Here is a 24611-nt window from a genome sequence, read left to right as displayed (position 1 = left end):
TTCAATAAGATAAAAAAAAAAAGGTACATATGTATGAAGCAGAGGATTTTGTGATGTCTTTCACATCGAGTTGACAGGTGTATATCCAATCGACACATGAATGAAAATGATTACTGTTAATAAATAAAACGTCGTCGATATTTCTATATATCGAGTTAAAGACCACAACAAGAGATTTGTCTTTTGAATACATTCTGTCTCATATGAAAATAAAAACAGGTCAGCTAACAAAGGAGCACTACCCGTGACCATGGGAATTCCAACAGACTGTTGGAAGATCTGATCACCAAAGACATGAAGATATTGTTAATGAGGAACTCCAGCATATTTCTTATTTCATCTTCAGAGAACTTGTGCGTTGAATCAGTGTGGTGTTTAACAGAGTAATTTTTGAATAACTGATCACTAGATATGAATACCTCTTCTCTTTTTTTCGTTTTTGTTAAACGTAGCAAATGTCTATGATGTCAAAAAGTCTAGTCGTTAGTCTATCGTGAGAGATGGTCGTTTAAAGTGTTGAAAAGTCATACGTTTTGATGTTGATTTGAAAAAAGTTTAATTGCGATTTGAAATTTACTAAACGTTCTTTAGAATGTTTTTAGAATTCACATTTGATTTACACCACATTTGGCATATGTAATGGCACAGTACGTTTGAAGTTTCTACTTCACAGTTGTTTATATTTCCATGAGTAGAAAAGGTAGGGGCGTGGTAGAACATTTACTGGATCCAGCAATGTATCTTTGTAAGGGTTTTTGTGAAGGTTAGAAATCCAGTATAGGTACTTTAACTCATATTCATCCATCCCATTGACTGGGATATTAAGTGTGTCTAAAACTGAAACATGATTTTGAAGAATGTCATCTTTTGATAGGGCAGTTGGAGTATAAGTACGATGACCAAATCGAGAATTATTGCCAGGTTCATTTAAAATACAGGTATAATAATGAGCCTTACAAAGACAATGTTGTTATAAGCGTTGTCAACTGGAACCAAAACACATTCCTCGTGTAACCTATCTAATTGTTTTATCACTTCTGGTTTACTAAACACAGAAGGATAGATGATACGTAACAATGTAGCATGTTAAATGTTCTAGTCAACGTAAATGGTATATCAGTATCAAAAGAACATTGGTTATTTTGTGCTGTGAATGAGATTCAGGAAATGAGGAATGAAATGCAATTTACGATTTGAATAAACATTCTATATATATGTTGAAATTAATCTTTGTATGATCTGTATTTTACATAATCATTATGACGTTATAGTAGTCATATATAGTTACCGCAATCTCTTACATATGAAAGGTGAAGATAACGAACAGTGATCAATCTCTTAACTCCTATACGCAATACAAATTAGAGAGTTGGGCAAACACGGACCCCTGGATATGGCAGAGGTGGGATCAGGTGCCTAGGAGGAGTAAGCATCCCCTGTCGACCGGGAAATGAAGAAAATGCATTGATATATCAATCAGCAAAGGTACATGTAGAGACACAAGCACGAAGAAGAATATCGATTTGTATGCTTTGTTAACTTTACTGGACAAATCATGACTTATTAGACCACGGAAAGCCATATCTTTCGGTCAACGAACGGGGTATTAATTTTTCGTGGGTGTGCTAATCAGAATATTCCCTAATCATCATGCAACAAACTTAATGCCTTATGCCATACTATTGCAATTAGGTGTATATTATATACCGCATTCACTATATACGGCATTCACATTTATGCTCATAATGTGTTCATTTGCAATGGAATTCTGGACAGTGGAATGGAATATGATTTTATTACAGGAAAATGTGACTTTTATTCTTTCCGGTCAAAATACCCAATAAAACACGTGGATTAGTACTTTATTAGAATCTTATGTACGAGTAATAAAAGATACATCTTGAAGCGATAGCTAGCGCTGTACAGTTTTTATTTAAAACGCAGATTTCTGGAAGCCAGAAATGTGAGTAGCATGTTTCAAACAGCGCTTTCAGCTTTTTATGTTATAACCAGGATAAGAAGTAGCTCTCTTAATTGAAATGAATTTATTTGTAACTATAATTCAAAAATGTTTTAACTGGATTGTCAGATTTATTTCCTTTCAATGGGAGAGTTGTCGTCATTAAAGTATATCTGTTACATCATATTTCCAGACAATGAAGCCGTTTTTAGTATTTATGAAAGGAGTTATCCATTTCAGCATGCACACAAGACTGGTTAGTGAGTTATTTATTGCTAGACAATTCCTTCATGAATAATAGAGATATCACAGTACATGTAATTATCTCATGAAAAATTTCTGCAAGAGGGTTCCGGTTTCTCGACAAATAATGCTTGTCACATCACTGGCGATTTATGACTGATACCGCGTGTTCTCGCTTGAAGAAGAGGGAAAACACCTTTATCATCCAATATCTTTTTGTCAATAGATGCAGAATTTGTGCAGCCTTGATAGGTTCTTGAGTTGTCGGAGATTATGTAAAATGGCGTCGTTGGTGTAGTTAATCTATTGTTTTTTCTGATGTCGAGTGTTTGGAACTGTATCTTCATTTCTGAATCCAAATGATTAAAGCATTCAAGAGCATCGGTATATGTTTCCCCCTCCCTCGCAGACTTGTCAACTCTCATCAGTGTAAACGTGCAGGGACATTCAGCCTTTTAATGAACTTTAATGCATTTGAAAGTGACTCTTTACACACACCATTTCCATCGAAAACGAATTCAAACATTATTTTATATTAACATTTTACGTCAGACCAACTGCATCTTCGAAGCTTTTTATTCCATTTATATATTGCGATTGAAATAGTAGAATTTGAATGAAATTATTTCAAACTTTAGGAAAACGTATTTTGAAATTGCATGTAAAACTCACAGAAAACGATGTTATTTCTCACAAGCCTACGGATTTTTTTTTTTCACATTTGGCAGTCATGATAAGAAAATTAGATAATAGATATTGATTCAAATAATTACTGTTTATTTTGAAAGAATTGCCTTTCCTATTTGAATTTTGAAATGACGCAATTTCATTTTTGATTATATTATATTATATATTTGGTAACATTTAAAATTTCAAACTCATTTTACATGAATATAAAGTTTATGCATACCGATGAAATAATTTTTCTGGCAGAGAAATACGTTATCCCTATCATTATCTAGTCTAGTAATCCAGGTGAGATGACTGACTCACGCTTTTCCACAATAGCATGTTATCATAACCTTTTTTAATGAATAGAAATGTAGCGTCAACAATACTTTCTAGTTAACAACCAATATTTATATTTTACAATACGAGTTCGTTAGTTTCAAAACATCACAAAAATACAAGTATTACTGAAAATATTTTGTAAAATTAGGGGGGAAAAGTATCGAATGATACCAGGAGAAAACCTACATGTATAACAAATATACTTGCAGAACTCCTTTCTTCCATTGCATTCTCTACATTGTTTAGACTGCTTTGACAATTGTAGTGCGAGGTGAAAGGTCAGAGTAAAAAAAACAGCAATTACACGTGACATAACATGACAAATCACAATGTTTGGAAGTTATGTTAGTAACACATCTTATATACCCTGGTGTGGATGAAGTGACTGTGTTGTTGTGGCTTTACATAGAGATACTTTGGTGGATGATGTGAATGCGTTTACTTTCACTTTGCTGGCTGGTGAAGCTGGTCAATGACGCGAATACTAGTACGTTTATCGCTCCTTTAGTAGATGATACCAATTCGTTCATCTTTACTTTGGTGGTTACAGAACTCAGTGTTGATATACGTTAACTTTATATGTCTAGCGTTGCCAAATACTGAATGGTGTGAGTATATTAAAATTTAGTTTGGCGTATGGTGTAAATATTTTGCCTTTATTTGATGGATGGGGTGAATGCACTAAGCTTAATTTTGTTGGAGAATGTGAATATGTTTACAGTACTCTTAACAATAATATGAACGCATGCAACTATATTACAGTGGATGATGTAAATAGTGTACCTATACGTTGATGAATGATGTAAATAGTGTATCTATACGTTGATGGATGATGTGAATAGTGTACCTATACGTTGATGGATGATGTAAATAGTGTAGCTATACGTTGATGGATGATGTAAATAGTGTATCTATACGTTGATGGATGATGTAAATAGTGTATCTATACGTTGATGAATGATGTAAATAGTGTATCTATACGTTGATGGATGATGTAAATAGTGTACCTATACGTTGATGGATGATGTAAATAGTGTATCTATACGTTGATGAATGATGTAAATAGTGTATCTATACGTTGATGGATGATGTAAATAGTGTACCTACACGTTGATGGATGATGTAAATAGTGTATCTATACGTTGATGGATGATGTAAATAGTGTATCTATACGTTGATGGATGATGTAAATAGTGTATCTATACGTTGATGGATGATGTGAATAGTGTACCTATACGTTGATGGATGATGTGAATAGTGTACCTATACGTTGATGGATGATGTAAATAGTGTACCTATACGTTGATGGATGATGTGAATAGTGTATCTACACGTTGATGAATGATGTAAATAGTGTACCTATATACGTTGATGAATGATGTAAATAGTGTATATATACGTTGATGGATGATGTAAATAGTGTATCTATACGTTGATGAATGATGTAAATAGTGTATCTATACGTTGATGGATGATGTAAATAATGTACCTATACGTTGATGGATGATGTAAATAGTGTACCTATACGTTGATGAATGATGTAAATAGTGTATCTATACGTTGATGGATGATGTGAATAGTGTATCTACACGTTGATGAATGATGTAAATAGTGTACCTATATACGTTGATGAATGATGTAAATAGTGTATCTATACGTTGATGGATGATGTGAATAGTGTACCTATACGTTGATGGATGATGTGAATAGTGTACCTATACGTTGATGGATGATGTAAATAGTGTACCTATACGTTGATGGATGATGTAAATAGTGTATCTGCACGTTGATGAATGATGTAAATAGTGTACCTATATACGTTGATGAATGATGTAAATAGTGTATCTATACGTTGATGGATGATGTAAATAGTGTAGTTATACGTTGATGGATGATGTAAATAGTGTAGCTATACGTTGATGGATGATGTAAATAGTGTATCTACACGTTGATGAATGATGTAAATAGTGTAGCTATACGTTGATGGATGATGTAAATAGTGTATCTATACGTTGATGGATGATGTAAATAGTGTACCTATACGTTGATGGATGATGTAAATAGTGTAACTATACGTTGATGGATGATGTAAATAGTGTATCTATATACGTTGATGAATGATGTGAATAGTGGACGTATATCTACACTTTGGCGGGTGATGTACATGTAAATACAAGTAGATTTACTTTGGTGGATTTTTGAAATGCGTTTGGAGTTTTGAATTTATACATAAAAAGAGCTGACTTTGCCTTGATCTATTAAAGTGTATTAGCATTTTACGCAGATGTTATAGATATTGTTATTGTTACAGTACATGTGTATATGTTTGAAATGGGTAATGACTCTTCGGTGGAAGGTCCAGAATATTGTCAAAGGCAGGTGGTTGCAACACGAAATGACATCTTTCTGCTATATAAAGGGTCACAATGGAGGAAAACATATTTTATCTTTGCCTTTTCCATCAAAAGGTATTTGAAATCTCCGTAACCCCTTCTAATACCCGTTACTGGGTCTTGACTTACTTTCCAAGGAGGATGTAAACGCGTCTTCAACCAGCAGACGCCGTGCGTCATAGTTAAGCGTGGATCCGCCCAGCAGGTTCTTCTCGTGCTTGATCCTGTATACAGCGTACTTGAATGCGTTTTCTGTTGTGGATTCTTCATTTCCAAATAAACCTCCTGCAGATAAAATGGATGAGATGTAAATGCATGTAAAATGAAAAGTAAGAAACACGCTGAAAGAGTAAGGACTGTATAATGTAGAATCATTCAAATTCGTGGGGGCCAATTTTCGTGGATTGCTGAATTTTTACGGGTTCTTGGGGATGTAATTTCGTGGATTTATATATTTGTAATACATTATATATATATATATATATATATATATATATATATATATATATATATATATATATATATATTCGTTGAGGATGTAAATTCGTGGGTGAGGGGTACCCACGAATTCCACGAAAATTAAGCCACCACGAATTCTAATGATTCCACGGTATAACATCGTCACAATCTGAACAATTTTTTTTAACTTATCGACATCAGCACTCAAACGTTCACATGCCGAATATCTTACAATAAATCTATTATAAAGAGAAATCAGAAGCACCAAAAGCATTTACGCGTAATTTACATAGGCATGATTCATTTCTAATTGATTTGCTGATAATGGGCGGAAAAGCGGTTTTCATTTCTTGACCTTTGTTGGGGAAAAGAACAAAGTAATACCCCTCAAAACCTATAACAATGTCATGACAAAATAAAAATAGGTGCACACTTCAAAAACTCGCTTTGAAATCTTAAAATAGCTATCTTCCGATCGTATAGAAAGATAACCAGCAGGGTTGCACGACACGCAATCTGCCATCATAAAAGATTCTTTTCTTTACAGTGTTCGATTAGCAATTACATTGTTTTAAAGAATGCATTCAAGAAAACCTGTAACATCAATATTAAGGAGGAATAAAACACAGTGAAATCTTATATTGGTGGAAAGTGAATGGTGTGTACAATAATAATCTAAAATTGAAAAGTTTCGAATTTACCTCATTTGGTTAAAAATTATGTAGTTTTAGCGGAGCATAATCTGACGAAAAAAATTAAAACCCCTGCTAGACTCGTACGCATGAAGTATAGGTCAGTTAAAGTTAACCCTCCCAAATAGAAAATTAAATTTCAAAGAAATATACAAGTATTGCTAATATTTATATTTTCATTCAAGTTTCAGAGAAGAAGTCAGCCATTATTAACGATGCATTATTCCTCCTTTAAGTTTATTGTTGAAGTTATTTTTTCAATTTGAGATGTAGCATACTAATAATTAAATCTACACTACACATATAATCCTATTGCACCTAGTCTTTATATATTGAAACTTTACCAGCTGTACATGAACAGTTATGCAGTTACACGATCGTCTTAACACTGGGTCTTTAGCATAGTCCCAGATGTTCATGTACGTAGACTTCCTTAATTAAATTTGAAGAAAAAGAAGGACAGACCCGGGAACATACAATGTCCCCAGTTGTGGTTTCGAAGCGGATGCTAGTTCGCGGAGACTTAATACAATTTTCAATCGGCATTGGTATCCAATGAAGACCTGAAGATGAATTGTGAGAAATGTTTCGTGTAAATGAATTAATTTTGTCGATGTTCCGAGTGGTGACTTCGGATACCACCGTGTCAAAGACAGGGATGATTGATGGAAATATAATTAACGGCGTCCAGAGTTCAGCTTCCGGTTGATCTTGCATATCTTTGCGAATTCTGTCTTCAGATTTCGCCAGAGCATCCAAATTCTTATTAGATTCGCAATACCCTTACATTTTACGTTCCTTTCAGACAAGTATACATGAAAATCTAATCATGAACGACTCATATGGGGACCATTTGGTAAATACATGCTTTATTCATTCATTTATTTATTTTTGTAATGTTAAAGTGATTTATTAAGTTCCAAAATGAAATTACAATATCTCAAAAGGCATTGAATTATCCATTTAATAATGCAATAAAGCAAATTGAATCAATTTTGATGACATTGAGTCTTTTATTTTCTATCCGGAAACAAATGGAGATGTTGTCCTTGTTAAGGCTTCGAGGATTAAATGGTATTTTTTTGTAACTGTTTAAAATGAAATTCTTTCAAAGTACGAGAAAATTTGATAAGAAAATCCACAAAAATCTTACTATCATCAGTTCTGATGGATTAAGATAAAATGTTCCAATATGGTACATATACCGGTAATGTCAAAGGTTATCGGATGACGTAAAATCCGGGCCTTCACAGCACGTTGGGGGAATATTGATACTCGAACCTAGATTTCGAAATAAAAACTTCTTTGATTGTCGTCAATTAGCTGCCATTTTCACTGGAAGTGACAAAACCATGAAGAACGCAACCCCTATAGATTTTCTGTATTTAATCATAATGGATTTTTTTTTCTCAATCCATCCAATTTGGCTTCCGTAGGCCAGTTTTAGTGGTAATTGATACGTTAAATGCATTTTTTTCAATCACTTCCGATGTACGATTACGTGTAACTAAGAAATCCGAACGTTATCTTGTTCGTCTGCGGTAGAGAAGCGAGAATTTCAGGAATGCTCCAAAGTGGCGAAGTGAGTTGAGTGACAGAATGATAGGGATGAATCCAGTGAAATTTGTCAGCTCCTGTCGGCTCAACTGTGATACGATTCATCTTTGTTCAACTAGAATGATAAATGTATGTTCAAATGAAAGAGTCTGAATTTAAAAATCGAATAGAATTAAGTTTATTCGGAATGGCATATTGTTGTGAGTTGGGTTTTTTTTTTCTGCACGGCAGCGATGTTGAAATAATCTGTCGTCATCCATTGTAAATGTGATAGCAGGTATAACACTGAGAAAGAATGCGCATTTTGCTTGTCTTAATTGACTTTTATTTTCCAATTGTGTATTTTGTGAGCCCATTACACCACCGATATCACGACCAAAAGAGTAGTCTACTTTCACTTGTCAAATTCCATGCGATTATTCTACACAATAATGGAACTTAATGACTTCCTCGCTTTTGTGTCAGATATGGGGCGATTGTTGGTTTTTTTGTATTTCCGCCAAACGAGGATGTGTCACGCGACATCTAACGAGTCTAAAATGCCCGTATATCTGATATACCGACATGCAATTGTAGGTGTAGTTTGTTATGAAAATCAATCGATGGTGATATTGGTCAACATTTCATTACAGCCTGATTTTTCTTTTATTACGGTTTAATTTATTGTATATCTCATCATCTTCAAAAGAGATTTAAACATAAAAACAGAATTCTTTATCTCTGCACAATAGATGTCGCAAGCTGATGTGATGGAAACAGTAGAAAAAAATCACGGTACTCTAAACTGCTCTTGTCGATACTAACACAATTCTCTGGCAAAAGGGAGATAAAAGATAGACCGACTTGTTCTCCATAAGATAATTACCTAGCCGTGAATGTCAATGACGATATGTTTTACCAATTTCAAAAGCACAAGTTTAAACCCGAAAGTCTATCCCCCGCTTCCTCCGACACCGAGATTCCTCTTTAAGTAAATCTCTGCAGAACCGCCGAAGTCTGATCGATCTCCGACGAGCCGTGTGGGTGGTGGAATTATATAATTCGATGTTTATTGTTCTCATCACAGCAATTTCTGAGACAATGTGGAGGGCAAAACATTTATGTGTCACATAATAGAAAGAAATAAGTTTGCTGATCGAATCATAATTACACTAGTTTTTTCCCCCTACGAATTCCTAATGTGGTGGAAACGTACCAAAAAAACCCGTCTTTTGCAATAAATATGAATAGCAATGATCGTCTTTATTTAATTCCAGAGAGGGCAGGCATATTGAAATAATTAGGTGGTCAGTTAGAATATTTCTGCACGAACTCAAACCAGAACGATGCAAGGAGAATCATTGTAATTTTAATTTAATAATTCACGCACGAGAGGAATACCAGGCTTTGATGATATCTGTGGTAGGTGCTGATCATGTTGTTTGTTGTTCCATTTGAACGTTAAAAGTAGCCGTATGTACATCCACTATGTATATGATAACAAATAATGCATTTACAATCTTTACATCTGGACGGTGCAACTAGAATTTTGTATAATGTTTCTGCATGTAAGTGAAATATTCTCGAAATAGGGAATTACATGCACAACTCCTAACCAACCCATCATTTGTTGAAAAGCATTATATCTGAGAACCCAACGGTATCATACTGACTGACTTCCAGGTAAATCTTCAGACTCACATAATACTCTCCCTTTTGGATACCCACCCCTATACATTTTTGTGTTATAACCTTATCTATTTAAAACATTCATCAAAACACATTGTTTGTTCTTGTTAGTCATCGGCGTTGTTGTTGTTTTTGGTTCTTATTAAATTTAGGGGTGGAGTGGGGTTCGACAGCTCCAACATCATGGTGTCTTGTTTGTCACATTTTTGTTTTGTTAATAAGAAGCATTAGATTGACCGGTGAAACATAGCGATTGTTTACTGCTGATAATGTGTTTAATAACATTCAAATTATTTTTCTTTATTCGAGCTACTTCCGTTCATGTTTCTAATTTTCAACGTACCATATTCATTTTAACATTCATATGGTCATTTATTGTTTTGTTTTCATGTATTGATGACTAAATCTAAATTGTTAACACTTCTCGATTTATGCCGAATGTATGATAAAACAGTTGTGAACTGGGATCCAGACAACATATGATTTGTTTGACCCTCAAACAAAATATTGCCTTCCATCCGCGAGCTGGACACCATTCCGTTTTCGGATCCAACATATATGTATATTGCCCGCATACTCAGTTAATAACTAAATATTGTAGACTATTCTCTACATTGTAGGATAAGCAACGCTATATACAATATCATCAAACAAGTACAACCAATGCACGATAAAGGTTCGCGAAGTATACCTGCACTAGTAGCTTCCATAATCACTGATTTAGTAACCGGGTTTTTATTTCTCTCAAACTCGTATACAAGAGGCTTGCTGAGACTCAAAGAATAGGAACGAGATTTTTAGACAACCGGCTACTAACAAGCACATGTTATGAGACCTGGTTCTCCCATTATATAACAAGCACGTGTTATGAGACCCGATTCTCCCATTATATAACAAGCACGTGTTGTTATGAGACCTGGTTCTCTCATTATATAGCAAGCACGTGTTATGAGACCTGGTTCTCCCATTATATAACAAGCTCATGTTCTGAGACCTGGTTCTCCCATTATATAACAAGCACGTGTTATGAGACCTGGTTCTCCCATTATATAACAAGCACGTGTTATGAGACCTGGTTCTCCCATTATATAACAAGCACGTGTTATGAGACCTGGTTCTCCCATTATATGAAAAGCACGTGTTGTGAGACCTGGTTCTCCCATTATATAACAAGCACGTGTTATGAGACCTGGTTCTCCCATTATATAACAAACACGTGTTATGAGACCTGGTTCTCCCATTATATAACAAGCACGTGTTATGAGACCTGGTTCTCTCATTATATAACAAGCACGTGTTATGAGACCCGATTCTCCCATTATATAACAAGCACGTGTTGTTATGAGACCTGGTTCTCTCATTATATAGCAAGCACGTGTTATGAGACCTGGTTCTCCCATTATATAACAAGCTCATGTTATGAGACCTGGTTATCCCATTATATAACAAGCACGTGTTATGAGACCTGGTTCTCCTATTGTATAACAAGCACGTGTTATGAGACCTGGTTCTCCCATTGTATAACAAGCACGTGTTATGAGACCTGGTTCTCCCATTGTATAACAAGCACGTGTTATGAGACCTGGTTCTCCCATTGTATAACAAGCACGTGTTATGAGACCTGGTTCTCCCATTATATAACAAGCACGTGTTATGAGACCTGGTTCTCCCATTATATAACAAGCACGTGTTATGAGACCTGGTTCTCCCATTATATAACAAGCACGTGTTATGAGACCTGGTTCTCCCATTGTATAACAAGCACGTGTTATGAGACCTGGTTCTCCCATTGTATAACAAGCACGTGTTATGAAACCTGGTTCTCCCATTGTATAACAAGCACGTGTTATGAGACCTGGTTCTCCCATTATATAACAAGCACGTGTTATGAGACCTGGTTTTCCCATTATATAACAAGCACGTGTTATGAGACCTGGTTCTTCCATTATATAACAAAGCACGTGTTATGAGACCTGGTTCTCCCATTATATAACAAGCACGTGTTATGAGACCTGGTTCTCCCATTATATAACAAGCACGTGTTATGAGACCTGGTTTTCCCATTATATAACAAGCACGTGTTATGAGACCTGGTTCTCCCATTGTATAACAAGCACGTGTTATGAGACCTGGTTCTCCCATTGTATAACAAGCACGTGTTATGAGACCTGGTTCTCCCATTGTATAACAAGCACGTGTTATGAAACCTGGTTCTCCCATTGTATAACAAGCACGTGTTATGAGACCTGGTTCTCCCATTATATAACAAGCACGTGTTATGAGACCTGGTTTTCCCATTATATAACAAGCACGTGTTATGAGACCTGGTTCTCCCATTATATAACAAAGCACGTGTTATGAGACCTGGTTCTCCCATTATATAACAAGCACGTGTTATGAGACCTGGTTCTCCCATTATATAACAAGCACGTGTTATGAGACCTGGTTTTCCCATTATATAACAAGCACGTGTTATGAGACCTGGTTCTCCCATTATATAACAAAGCACGTGTTATGAGACCTGGTTCTCCCATTATACACTCGCAGGTTTATTTTGCTTTGTATTTGTTTCATTTTTCTGTAAATGTATTTCCTTCTTTATTAATATATACATTTACATGTAATAGACGATGGCGCTCTCGATGATCTGTCGAAAGGAAAAACAATAAAAATCAACCCAGGTGTTTCATATATTCTGCTTAATTTCTATTAAAATCAATTGTTTGTCATTTGTAGTTATGAAGATGCATTTTATTTCAATCCAGTAACATGCAGATCTGGTGTTGTTGCATAGAGTTTTCCCCGCATAGACTTTCCCTCCGTAGAAACGAGCCCGAGATAGATCCCCCCCAGGGGGAAAAAGCGCCCCAGCATATAATTTCCCCTTATGTACAAAGTCAGTATAGTGTTTCCCCTTGGGCGGAAAAACCGCCCTGGTATAGAATGTCCCCCCTCCTCTCTCCGGATTTCATCGACCGGAATCTTTTTTCTTCTCATGTAGAAGCTTTTGAGTAAATATAGAATGAAGCAAATCGATGCAATTGAAGATAATAATCAATGAAATTTGTTATTATTGTGTTATTATTGCTATAAAGAGGTACATGTTATTAAAAAAAGTCAGAATTTAAAAGAAAAAAATATGTGCTGTTAAATTGTTATAGTTTAATGAAATAGATATGCGCTCATTAATTAAATATTACTATATTCATAAAATAAAGGAATTGTTTTAAATGTTGAAGTTGGGTTTACACGCTGTAAACTTTGAATTGCATATAGTAAATACAATATGCTTCCCAAAAGACTTTAACGATGACCAATATCATTAGGATTTTTCGTAAAAAATCGACCAACAAGATATACAATTAAAATATCTGAAAAGTAAAATAGATGCACTGTATAAATAAAAGTTATTTAATTTTCCCGTTTATTTAAATTCGAAATTCTAAATTAAGAAAACATCACTTCACTATTTCAGATGTTAGATACTAGTAAATAACGGCAAAGACTTGAGATGTCTGAATGAATATTGATATACCATTACACGATTTGAATAATTTCCTTTTTTTCAAAAAGAACAACAAAAAAAACAACAACAAAAACATAAGATGATAATTGTGATACACAAGATCCTGCTCAAAATTAACAAAATAATAAGGATTCCTGGGTCTAGATATTAAAGCAAGAGAATTCTATTAATAGAACTGGAAACGGATACATAGCTAGAATGTAAGAAGGGGAGAAAAGCGTACTGTCATTTTAGGGGGAAGTTCTATACTGGGACGGTTTTTCCTAGGGGGGGGGGGAATTGGGCCCGGGTTAATTCTTCCTCGGGAGAAATTCTATGCCAGGCCCATCTTTCAGGGGGGAATGTCTATCCCGGGCCCGTTTTTCCGGGAAAGTCTATGCGGGGGAAATTCTATGCTACAGCACAGGCTTTTCCGTTTGTCCGCATGTAAATATGTACTGTACATTCCACGAACTTCGCGACCTACTTCGCGACATTGTTGAAGTCGTTGGAAAATATGTTTTATTCTTACCTTCTGTTTGAATAAGTATAATAAATAACGCTAACATATATTTTACGATGTTTTATTCTATGCGTTTTAAAGGAACAATTTCCCTCTACCATCGTTCAAATATGGAATTCATTACCAAACATAGAGTAGTCAAGGTCAAGAGACTTGTCGTTGTTAGGTTTAAATAACGTACAGGTCAATAATATCTATATCTTACTATTTATATTCAAATAATGAAATGCCTTTCTTTGGTTTGTTAAACAGTAAATGAAGGTCACATTTATTGCAGAACAAAATTGTATAACCCGCTAAGAATGTATGTTTGCTACCTTCATCTTCTGTTTACCAAACCAAAAGAAAGCATTTTTAATATATTTTCCTGCAATGTTTGCTACCTTCATCTCCCGTTTACCAAACCAAAAGAAAGCATTTAAATTATTTCAAATCATTTCGGTTTCGCAGCAATGCTGTAATAAATCTATACAGAATTATGAAACTTGATCTGATATAAAATACATGAGAACAGGAAAATAAAGATATTGAGGGTGAGAATTTTAATCGAAATTGTTATAAACACTGTGTGAGGCAGAATTTAAAGCCAAATGTTGAAGACATCTTAACATTTTTATCGATATGTCCATTTCTTCGTAGGGACCTGTTATTTGGCACGTCGTGGGGACATTTAAGTACATAGTCACACAGTATTGCAGCGAGAGAGAAACCTCTTCGAATACCGTTGATTTGTCCTTAGTCAATATAAACCCGATCTTTCGATTTGTGATATTTTTCCCGCCATGCCTTTCAGAAATGAACAGTGAAGTACGTGTAATAACCACCATGGGTTTCTACCGTGACAACATCGCCATTATAAATGACGGGTCCTCTAAATGTTATTTCTAAATGGCGTGTTGGGGAAACTCTTACATAATTGACATTACCAATCGGTGCCACGTGGAATATTCTAGTGCGACTAATTGTGGGGAAACACCTCTACAGAGAGCTGTATAACACCCCGGTAGCAGCAATACCACGTTCTTATACCCTGTAGTTAGTAAATGACTCATTAAGTTTTCAATTACAGAGGTGGAAAATCCTAGAGGAACGCCTTGAGTAGCAACTTAGCAATTACCCAATGTAGCTTTTAGAGGGAAAAACTTACAGTTATGACGAGTTCGTGAGTTTCATTGATTCATTTACATTTATATTTCCAAGGCCTTCTAGCAATTGGTGCGCATGAATCTTGATGAATATAGTACGTCTATTTTAACGACTGGGGATTCCGACAAAAAGGAAAGTAGACTGTAAATATAAACAATAAATTGAATTTTTGAAAATATATGAGCGTATGAACTGCAACGCTCCGCGCCGGCATACTTTTCACGAGGCGCTATGAAGTATACCAGCGTGGAAGATCGCGGCTCCCACCCTCGTGCATTTTCAAAAATGGAATTTATTTCTGAAGTAAAGGATCGAAAAGATATTTGTGATAGTGACTTTGAAATAGGATTGGGTAGACCTATCACTGAATTTTTAGAAGATAAATTTGAAAGGACAAGGTAGGATAAGAAGCCACATGGCCCCATCTCCGCTTAAATTTCAAAATAGACTTAAATCTAGTAAAAACCTACTTCAAGATGACGCCTTAGTAAACATGCATAATCACGATCATGAATGTAAGTGTCTAAAGCCACAAGATTCTCACAGATTTAAGCAAATTTACGGTTTCAGAAGAAAATGGCATATCCCTTTGTTTAATTTTACATACATGGAACATACGTTTTAACTATGTATGATTTTTATACAAAAGTGCACAGAAAATATACCGGTAAGTTTGAAAGGTAAGCAAGCGTGTGTTCTATAGTTTGAGAAGCAATGTACATGTATGTACATGTATACTTCATATCTTTCAAAAAAAAAATTGGCCACAAATAAGATTATTCGGAATTATCATTAACTTTGTGTCCTTCACGTGAACTTGGAATATTTTCTATGCTGAAATTGATATATATTTTGAAACAGACATGATCTGCATTACGAAATGATTGTTTATAATTTTGTCCATGCTGACTTGACCATACTTCGATATGTATTCTACCCTCTTTATCAGAACTACAGAAGCGTATCCCTGCTAATATTGAAGAAAGGGGTTTTCATGAGGAATGTATGAGATGATTGGTACCGTATAAGTTTTACATTATGACCCCTGGGTCGAGGCCTCTGCTGGTGGACTGTTAGTCCCCGAGGATCTCTACAGCCCAGTAGCTAAGTACTTCGTTACTAGCTTGAAAATACGGATGTATATTTAATTGCTGTTATAAAATTTAGAAATTCATTTCAAAATTAAGGATGATCTCCCTCATGCATAGCTCTTATCCTTGGACGAATTTGGCTCCACTTGTTTGGCACGCTGTTTTTGGCTATATTTAGATCTAAAACTTCATAGTTATTTCGGATTTCAAACATTTCGGTTGATCATCACTGAAGAGACATTATTTGTCGAAATTCGCATCTGGTGCATCAAAATTGGTACCGTATAAGTTTTACATACTAAGTCGTAGGTATTCAATATAGTATTAATTGATACTTTTACGTCTCGTCAAGAATTTTGTCACTCATATTAAGACGTCACCGGAAGTGAAGTACTGCAAGTTTAGACTTATGCTCAGCGCCCATGGCGGGCGCAGTAAGGGTAGCGTGTCAACGCCTGCCGCTACACGGGGCCTCCATTTTAAGGTTATATCCGAAAGATCTGTGGTTCCCACTTCTAAATGACGAGCATTTGGCGAAGGAGCAATCACCATCTATGTTAACGTCTTAGGTTTGACAAGGCCATGACATGATGCGGGACTGGACCTCACAACCTCCTGGTTACGAAACGAACGCTCTACCACTGAGCTTCCGTTAACGAAACGAACGCTCTACCACTGAGCTTCCGTTAACGAAACGAACGCTCTACCACTGAGCTTCCGTTAACGAAACGAACGCTCTACCACTGAGCTTCCGTTTACGAAACGAACGCTCTACCACTGAGCTAGGTACCACTGACCGGTACCTATATATGCTGTACACGTAGGAGATAATAAGTATGTCGTATATGCGACATAACAAGTCGATCGTATGGAATATTACATCTTGCATGTATATACGATATACACGTACTAACTCTTACGTACATATATAACATACGATATACACGTACTAACTCTTACGTACATATATAACATACGATATACACGTACTAACTCTTACGTACATATATAACATACGATATACACGTACTAACTCTTACGTGCATATATAACATACGATATACACGTACTAACTCTTACGTACATATATAACATACAATATACACGTACTAACTCTTACGTGCATATATAACATACGATATACACGTACAAACTCTTACGTATATATATAGCATACGATATACTAACGTGTCACTGAAGCTTAAAAAACAAATAAAATGCATTCATCTTACAAATATTTATAAACACGTTACTGCATATTGTGCTGTATCATCTGTCCAATATAGGTCACTTGTATTTATCATGAAATTATACATAACTCAATTGTAATTTTCAGCATCTGTTACTAAATTGTATATGATATTATATATAACATGCCAATACAACCTATCATTGGGTCAAATGCTGTATGACGTGTTTCATATCGATTGTTAGGCCATTCTTGACACACTGATTTTGACTACGGATAACTCCGTTTACCTGATCAAGCTATAGGGTTCACGGCGGGTATGACCGGTCGACAGTGGATGCTTACTCCTCCTAGGCACCTGATCCCACCTCTGGTCTATCCAGGGGTCCGTGTTTGCCCGAACTCTTTATTTTGTATTGCTTATAGGAGTTATGAGATTGATCACTGTTTGTTATCTTCACCTTTCATATAATATGAAAATCTATAAAATGTCAATTTGTAAATATGATTATAGTCGGTTAAAGAGCCCGTTTGAGCTCATGTTTATTGTTAAATGTATATGTAAGCTGACTCTAACTTAAACTCACATAAAATGATTTTATTTTTGTTTTACCGAACTACGTATAAGATTAAGAGGAGCATGACCTTTGGTTCCCTGGGAGTTTGTTCGAAATCAAACAGCGAAACGAAATGAAATATTCCAGTGCTTAGTTGGCCAATGTAGCTAAACTATGCAATGACCAAACCGTGTTGAATTACGTACATTTTCTGTGTCAAATTGCATGCAGTAATTAGTAGTTTTTATTTGCATTTTCTGCGCTATTAGTATATAGATTATACATAATTATCCTATTGGATAAGAATAGATACAGTAAATTATTTGTCCGACACTTAGATTTGTAACGCACGATATATGCAGTCTTTAAATAAGCGCACAATCTGTGGAAGTACATTCAATTGCATCAGAAGAAATCTTAAAATAGCTTTATTTGTTAAATATTGAAACACACACAAATCCATTTCGGGTCTCTCTGATTGGATTTCATTCAGAATATCCTTATGACTTATTAACCTTGCAGCGTTAAGACCTGATAATATAATTTTAATAATATTTAATACGTCAGGGGCAAAGCTCGAACTAAACACGCCCGTCATGTGCAGTGACGATTCGAGCAATTCCATGTAAAATAAAGCAAGAGAAAATGCTTATCTGACTTGAAGCCCATGCCAAGTGATAGAAAGTTTCCAAATTTGTACACCTATGCTTGTACCGGTCACCGTCTAGAACCTCTTGACATTTCGGTCATTTCCTGGCGAGTTTGAAACTCGCGTCATGAGTTATACTCCGCACATTATTATTGAAATTTAAAATCATAAGATTTCCTGTAACATTTCAAAAAAAGAAAATATTGTCGCTAAAATATGAAAACTAACTGGCAAAAATATGCTTCCGTGGAGTGATTAAAAACACGGCAAAATTAAACCCACAAAAAAAACCCCACCCTGAATTACGACATTCCTTTAGCTTGAAGAGACTTCTTTCAAAAAGGAGTATCTTTTGGCACCTCGTATATTGTCGACCCTGTGCAGAAAGATTAAACTCATATCGGAGTACCTGTATGATCTAAGCCACCGTCCACGTCACTGGGACAAACCTACTAAATAATTGAAAGGAAAGGGAAGAAATTTTAATTTTGCAGAGAATACCAAATATTGTTCGTAATTACTAGTTAATCAACTACGTGTACAGATGCAGAAGGTAGAATTTTCATCTTAGTTCTGCTCCGATTGGTTGTATGACCTACTAAATATGTGATTTATTATTAATAAGAAACATATGTTTAATTGTTTTTCGTTACTGACCTAATAAACCGCTTCGATTCATCATTTCATTACGAGATTCCTATATTACAAGTGGAAGACATCACAGATTTAACGTCTGAAGCCAAATAGTACCACATGCGGTGCTCTTTAATGACTATCGTCTATCGCCTTACGTATAAATAATGCACAAATCACATCATATCCAGTATTTTCACACTGAGCATTTTTCACATTTCTGAAATTAGCAAATGAGATCTGCCTGTGTAGTTAATAATCCAAAAATCTCAGTGGTTTAAAACTTTTCAGTTCAGGAAATTAATTTCAGATATGTACAAAGCCCCGAGATAATACTTTCCTTCAAACTCTTTACCTTTTTCATTAAGTAAAATCAAATTTTCATTTTGCAGATGTGCAAAATTCAAACCTCATATCGGCACACGCCATCCATGTAGTGATATTTAAAACATGCTGAAATCCCCCTTGGAATCGATGCTAAAGCATTTTAATTTCAATTATTCGAGAGAGCGCATGTGTTGGCTGATGATAGATAACAAACGATGAATCTCGGCAAATCTTAAGTCATTACATAAGTGGCATGAGGTATTTTTATGTTCCTGCGAGCTGAGTTTTTTTCTACAAACTTCTCTGCAATCAATCTTGAATCTCGTTTTATTTGGAAAGGCGTGTTAAATAATTAATTTTTTTTCAAAATGAACACGTCATAAATGGATCTCCAGTTTGGTATGGACACGTACTGTGGCGACGGTCCTTCGCACGACAGATATACTGCACAGGTCCCTTTTTTTTCTTTAATAGATCCCACAAACAAAAACGAACAGGTAGCGGTGCATACAAAATGTTTTAGTAGATAAAGCGATTGAAATTTGACTTGCGCTATTGACACCCCCCCCCCCCACCCCCACAAACGCCATCAGCGTTTCATGAACGCATAACGAAACGCAATTCCTTAAATCTCAGGAAATGATGATAATGCAACCTTTATAATTTTGCTCACCCGTGGATAAATACATAAACTGCTAAATAGCATGAAGAATTTATAAGTGGCGGTGTGCACGTGAATAGAGCTATGTGAAAGCACCTCTCATACAAACCATAGTTTACTTTTAATGCTTCACTGCAGTAAACATTCTCATATTTTTTATTCATTACAATTAATGCATAGACACTGTGATTCACTCAAGTCAATTAGATTACTACAGTAGGTACTCTCATTCACTACAGCTAACACTTTGATACTCTGATTCACTAGTTAACACTTTGATACTCTGATTCACTAGTTAACACTTTGATACTTTCATTCACTAGTTAACACTTTGATACTCTGATTCACTAGTTAACACTTTGATACTCTTATTCACTACAGCTAACACTTTGATACCCTGATTCACTAGTTAACACTTTGATACCCTGATTCACTAGTTAACACTTTGATACTCTGATTCACTACAGTTAACACTTTGATACCCTGATTCACTAGTTAACACTTTGATACTCTGATTCACTACAGCTAACACTTTGATACTCTGATTCACTAGTTAACACTTTGATACTCTGATTCACTAGTTAACACTTTGATACTTTCATTCACTAGTTAACACTTTGATACTTTCATTCACTAGTTAACACTTTGATACTCTGATTCACTAGAAACACTTTGATACTCTGATTCACTAGTTAACACGTTGATACTCTGATTCACTAGTTAACACTTTGATACTCTGATTCACTAGTTAACACTTTGATACTCTCATTCACTACAGTTAACACTTTGATACTCTGATTCACTAGTTAACACTTTGATACTCTGATTCACTACAGCTAACACTTTGATACTCTGATTCACTAGTTAACACTTTGATACTTTCATTCACTAGTTAACACTTTGATACTTTCATTCACTAGTTAACACTTTGATACTCTGATTAACTACAGTTAACACTTTGATACTCTGATTCACTAGTTAACACTTTGATAATCTGATTCACTAGTTAACACTTTGATACCCTCATTCGCTACAGTTAATTACAGCTTCTACAAAACAAATAAATATGCATGAAAAAACTTTACTTCATGATTATTCTAAAAACTGTGAAACTTAGAATTACTCCTACGGTAAAAACAGAGATACTATCGTAAGTCGTTTTATGACTCGATTTTCCACAGTCAACCATGCCACTTGTAACTACAGAATCTATTTCAGTACCGAGTATTTTCTCCCCACTGTAACTTTTTTTTACCTTAATTTACCTCACGCTTTTCGTGGATTATGATTTCCATACATGTATATATTATCGATGGATCCGTACTAACACGATTCAGGGACGACCGGGTCATTAACATGTCACAGCTGGATCCACTTCTAGGCAATCATTCGTTTTCTAGAAAGCTATCATTCCGTCAATCTAGAATTTTGATCACGGGGATTCTTAAATAAGAATTAAAATTTCGTGTCCTCGTACACAGCCCATTCAGTGCATTTTCTTCCTTGTTTCTTCAAGGAGATCATCGTTTCATCGCCCCAAAAACGGATGTATAGATATACGGGTCAATAACCAAAACGGATGGACATATGTACAGGTCAATAATCAATTACACCTCTCGGTAAAACTGATCATCGAATCACTTTTATTAGAAAATGCAACATGTTTCACGATTCCTATCTCAATATTCATAGTGCTTGATTTTACAGCGTTTTGTATGCATTGAAGTATAATGAAGCATGGAAATGTCAATATTCTAAAATATTTCAAATGCTGATTTGCATACTTTAAAAATATATCATTGAGGATGGATTCTTGTCATCATTCAGACAAATTAGATGATATGCACCATGTGTATATTTTCTTCAGTTATGAACTATTTGGGTCATGAAACAACATTACACTTTCTTAGAGAGACACTACAGCTCATTTTGCGAAAAAAATCATGAAATGACAATTTTCCCCAGAGTTTTCTCAAATTTTGTTGCATAGTTAAATGCATGTGCTTTGCGAAAATAACACATTTCTGAAGTTGAAAATTCTCGTTTAAATACTTTTTGACGCCCCATACAAAAAAGCACAGAGCCTCCTCTTTTCGGTCTTCATACGCATGCGCACAGACGGTCAACAGTGCAGCATGTCCTTCTGTGAGAGAAAGCGTACAGTAGATAAACCCATAATTTTGACAGATTCTGTGAGAAAAAAAGGTAGAATAGAACGAGATTAAACTCATAAGCGACCTAAAATTTACGTTGGGATCAGTATGACCGTTGAAAAACCAAGAGCTAAGACAAACACACACAGGAATTCTGAAAAGGGAGGAGTGCACATGTAAAAGTCAAGTATCAGCCAAAGTACTCAGCTATTTTGGGTGCCAAATCTACAATATTGGTGGCGTAGGGGAGGGTCTAAATCCCGACTAGGACTAGCAATGACACTGCTTTTTATCTGAAGACGCCACGTGTTAGTTTAAAAACATTGTCTGGTCAATAGGAACATGGAAGGGTTTACGTTGAAATAATGATTGATAATTACTTAATTATAAGAAGCAGGGAATGATCTCATATTTGAAAAGCGAGAGTGGGCCCCCTATGGGGTATTTAAATAAGTTTCTGCACAACATGTTTGTTGTCAGTCCAAATCACGTGATGTAAATATGCATTTAAAAGTCCGAATCAGGATGAAGAAACCTTTGAATTCCGGATGCTCTTCAACGCGCAGTTGAGAGCAAATTGATGCATTCATATTGTTCAAAATTGTCAGTATCGATACGATTTTTTTTTTATCATTTTATCAATACGTGTTTTTAAAAACACTTGATTAAATTGCGGAAAATGAGCTGTAATGTATCTTTAAGTATAGATAAAACACTGAACGCTAGAATACGGCCTAGGGAACTTGAATCATAGGAGACGATATTTAGGGAGAATCAATGCCGTAGTAAAATGTCTTCTGCTTTGCAGACAAACAGAATTATGTTCGTACATACGATCATGCTGCAAATTACGAGAGAACAGAACACCTAAGAAAGCCCTTCATTGGTCACCACCTGGAAAGAGAAAGAGAGGCAGACCACGCACCACCTAGCGAAGAACTGTAACATCTGAGTTAGAGGAGATGGGCTACTCATGGGGACAAGCGCAGTTTGTGGGGAAAGACAGAGGTCGATGGCGGCTATACAGCTACTTGTTGAAGCTTTATGTCCCCCACGAGACGAAGAGGATAAGACAAATTAAGCAAAATTCGCAATTCATTGCAAGTATATGCAATTTATATCGGCTCTATTGGAATTTCTAGGTTGTTCGATTTGAGAGGAGCGTGATCTTGAAATGACCTTGATACAATAACAGGAACCGCGACACTCACTTTTTCAGAGTGTATGTATTGCATTCTATAGTTGTACACAAACTATAACATCTCATGAGAAGAATCTATCTAGAAAAAAGTCCACAAAATGGTGTTCAATAAAATTTACCATGAAAAAAGCTACAACAGGCGCACATCACGAATGCTAATCTTTTGTTATCATGTGTAAAGTGTGTCTGTTTTCTGCAGTATTTCAACATCTTTTGTAATCGGCAATGCAATGATAAATGTCATTTTAGCATGCACCTCTTGTAAAAATAAAATTGAGATTGTACAAACACAAAACATATCTGATACTTTTCCCCCCAGAAATACAAATACCAGAGGTATTAAAAGAATATATAATGCATAGAACTGTTTTTGTCATATTTTATATTTTTGCAAGAAGCTCTTTTGAATCCCTTCAATATGTGGTTCTGTGAGACTTCAATAGTTGCTATAGCAAATAATCGACTTGATTTTGTTATAATTTTGTCTTCAATTAAACTTTCCTGGTTTTCTTTATAAAACTTTCCTTATTTTCTTTATAAAACTTTCCCGATTTTCTTTATCAATCTTTCCTGATTTTCGTGATTACAGACAGTTTCTTGGAGACCGATAAAGGTAAAACCGCATACAAAGATTTACCTTTACTGTGGTCAATGGCGATCATTTTAATGATATAATAACTCGGTCGACTTTCGAAACAGCTGTCACGAATCTTGTTTATATGCAAGATATAATGAGGCAGAATCAAGCTACAACAGCGACAATTCAAAGCAACAGAGATCTTACAACTCATCAGGATTTCCATAAGCTTATTTTTATTTCTGTCGTTGACAAGCAAGGAAAACTGTTCTCTATCACTGGTTGTGACCTTTACATTTGATACCTGCCATAACCGGAGGACGAGAAGCATTTTCCTAAATCACATCTCTATTATGACAGAAGAACAGAACCGATTGCTCTATCGTTTTCACAGTTTGAATTTCCTATCTAGTTCA

At 35.4% G+C, this 24611-nt stretch overlaps 1 protein-coding gene across 2 annotated transcripts in view; it reads right to left on the bottom strand.

Annotated features, from left to right (window-relative positions):
* Positions 1-24611, bottom strand: part of LOC125674352 (glutamate receptor ionotropic, kainate 2-like) — a 56430-nt gene that overhangs the window by 15328 nt on the left and 16491 nt on the right. For both annotated transcript variants that reach the window (XM_048911485.2, XM_048911484.2), the window contains exon 2: positions 5737-5892. In XM_048911485.2, the coding sequence (XP_048767442.1) occupies positions 5737-5892 (156 nt within the window). The remainder of the gene's footprint in view (positions 1-5736; positions 5893-24611) is intronic.

Source organism: Ostrea edulis, chromosome 3 (assembly GCF_947568905.1).
Source record: "Ostrea edulis chromosome 3, xbOstEdul1.1, whole genome shotgun sequence".
Lineage (NCBI taxonomy): Eukaryota > Metazoa > Mollusca > Bivalvia > Ostreida > Ostreidae > Ostrea > Ostrea edulis.
The sequence above is the reverse complement of the archived record's forward strand: the minus strand, read 5'-3'. Positions and strand labels throughout refer to the sequence as shown.